This window comes from Lipotes vexillifer, unplaced genomic scaffold (assembly GCF_000442215.2).
Source record: "Lipotes vexillifer unplaced genomic scaffold, Lipotes_vexillifer_v1.1 scaffold785, whole genome shotgun sequence".
In the NCBI taxonomy this organism is placed as follows: Eukaryota; Metazoa; Chordata; class Mammalia; order Artiodactyla; family Lipotidae; genus Lipotes; species Lipotes vexillifer.
Genome location: NW_006791778.1, coordinates 1,475,767 through 1,478,530, shown reverse-complemented (window position 1 = coordinate 1,478,530; position 2,764 = coordinate 1,475,767). Strand labels below are relative to the sequence as shown.

Here is a 2,764-nt window from a genome sequence, read left to right as displayed (position 1 = left end):
CAAACAACCCTATGAAATAGAAGAAAGTCCGTCGCCATCTTTTCTGGACCCTCATTCTGTTGTTCTGGAGCCTCTGTTCCTAATGACTGGAAGTCAATTGCTTTTCCATGACAACTGGCAGGACAGCCTTAGCCACAATGTATATACAGCACTGGAGGATGGATGGATGGATACAAATGCACCTTTTCCTAAGCTGAATTGTGTTGTTGTTGTTGTTGTTGTTCTTTTCATTAATATATCATTACTGTATGCAAAAGTCAGTGAAATCTTACTGTTTTCTCTTGATCTCTGCAGCCCCCAAAACCTCTTTGCAGGATCTCCCAAAACCTCAGATAACACAGAAGGAAGAGCTGACAACTGTGCAATCCACAGACCTCTCTGCCAGGGAGTTTGTGGTTTACCAGCACGGCCTCTCCATCCTGCATCTCCTCATCCCACAGCTTCATGTGAGTCTGGTTCTGGTCGCTCTGTGGAGCAGTCATCCCTGGAGCCAAGAAGGTCAGGGTCACCAGGAAGGAGGCTTTGAGGTGGTAGATATTCCTTAGAATGAAGCACTCAGAACAGGGAACTTTCTAAGTCTCCCTTTTAAGGGGAATGATAGGAGTCATTTTACCAATCAAAAGTCTCATCTCTCAAATGATAGAATAATACGTAGAATGAATTAGGTACTTTGTATATGACAGAAAATGTTCTATTAGTTTGCATGAATTAACTCATGTAATCTTCACAAAAACCCTATGGCACTGATGCTATTTTTTTCTCATTTTAAAACGGGGGGGGGGGCGGGGGGGAGATACAGAATGGTTGAGTAAACTTATCCAAGAACACACAACCAAAAGGGGAGAGCCAGGTTAGAATCCAGGCACCATGGCCTGAAAGCCCTCATGCCTGACTGCCACTTTACCTCTGTTTAGAAAAGTAGTAAATCAATGCTTGTAGTTAGCATAAATTTCAAACACTGAGTTAAATACTCCTTCCACTTTCCTGTAGTCTATACTGAATCCACTTATCCTGTTACAATTTAAATTGATGTCTCAATGCATTTACTTCCCTTTCTTGGTTGGTGCTACATAACTGAGCTACATGAGAATTTTTTAGCAAAAGGGTGGGTTTTGTTTTTGTTTTTGTTTGTTTTTTATTCTTTTCAGGCTCCAGAAATCACCCTGCAGATTGCTTCTCGTCTTCCTGCCATGGAAGCTTCAGACAATGCCTTCCAAGGTTCCTTCTTCTATCAGGTGCTTCAAATTCCCAGTCTCAGATGCGGGGTTTTTAGAATTCTAGGGTCTAGTAAAGAGAGACAGAAGCAAAAAGAACAGATATAATAGAACATTTTTCTCTCTCAAGTCCTCACATATTTTATTCCCTCTAGGTAATAAGTCATTTAGGTAAGGCATAATAAATGTCCCCATGTAAGAGCTTTCTCTAATTAGTGAAATGACTATGTCCTGGCCTGTGCCCAGAGAATCATAATGGCTTTGTGCCCATTAATGAATCTCTGTCCTTATCAAAGCGGGTGGTTCCAGACTGGTGTTTCCCATAAAAGTCATGGTCCCAGCTCAGGAAATCCTGCACATTCAGCATCTTTCTACAGCGAGGGATCTAAATTGTTCCTGTCCTGGTAGTTCTTCAAATATGTAGACTGGCAGTGCCTTGGTGGAACTCTCAGCTGGTATATATCGACCTTAAACGCTATGACAGTAAATAATGATTGTGAGAGGGGAACTGCTAACCAATGTTAGAGGACTAGTAAATGGCTCATACTTGACTAGTAGGTTGTTAGGGGATTTAATAAAACCCAAAATTACTCATATATGATATTCTCCAGGCATTAATTTACTTGATCCTCAGGGCAATCTATGAAACAAGCAAGAATTTAATCCTTTCTTACTGATGAGGAAACAAACTCAGGATTCATTGAGTGCTATGTGCCAGGCACTTGGCCATATGCCTTACATGCATTATCTCATTAATAACTTACAGCACCCTAACCCCAAGGTACGGGGTGTCGTTTCCATTTTATGAATTAGGAAACTGAGGCGCAGTGAAGCCAAGTAACTTGCCGGAGATCACAGTGTGGCAAGAGTTGAAACTCAAGTCTGGGTGTATTTGACATCAAACTTTTTTAATCACTAGTCTGTGCTGCCATCCACAGCTAATTCCAGAAATTGACCTCAGACAGTCTGATTCCAAATCATCTAAGGCTTTTCCATGCCAACCTATTGCCTCTGAAGAAAATAAACAAGGAGTTATTTCAAATCAATTAGGCAAGACAGGAGATTTGAGAACCTGATTACAATAATGGCACAAAACACAAAGAAAGCCTGAGAGCCCTGAGAAGGCAATGCTTCTCAAACTCTGGTCCTTGGATTTCCTGCATCAACCACCTGGGGATTTTGGTAAAAATGGAAATGGTGAGCCCACAGAACCAGAAATTCTGGGATGGGCCCCCAAAATACAATCCCTCCTAGGTGATTCTTATTCACACTAAAGTTTGAGAACCACTGAGTAAAGAAACAGTAATTGGAGGACATTGATAAAAAAAACAGAGATATATGGGGCTTCCCTGGTGACGCAGTGGTTGACAGTCCCCCTGCCAATGCAGGGGACATGGGTTCGTGCCCCGGTCCGGGAAGATCCCACATGCCGCGGAGCAGCTGGGCCCGTGAGCCATGGCCGCTGAGCCTGCGCGTCCAGAGCCTGTGCTCCTCAGCAGGAGAGGCCACAGCAGTGAGAGGCCTGTGTACCGCAAAAAAAAAAAAAAAAA

General features: G+C 42.8%; 1 protein-coding gene across 1 annotated transcript in view; it reads right to left on the bottom strand.

The window, feature by feature from the left end:
• Window positions 1–1,122: 1,122 nt before the first annotated feature.
• BTG4 (BTG anti-proliferation factor 4) overlaps window positions 1,123–2,764 on the bottom strand; it is a 47,266-nt gene continuing 45,624 nt past the window's right edge. The window contains exon 5 of the mRNA XM_007464666.1: window positions 1,123–1,277. Within this exon, the coding sequence (XP_007464728.1) occupies window positions 1,241–1,277 (37 nt within the window). The 3' untranslated portion in view covers window positions 1,123–1,240. The remainder of the gene's footprint in view (window positions 1,278–2,764) is intronic.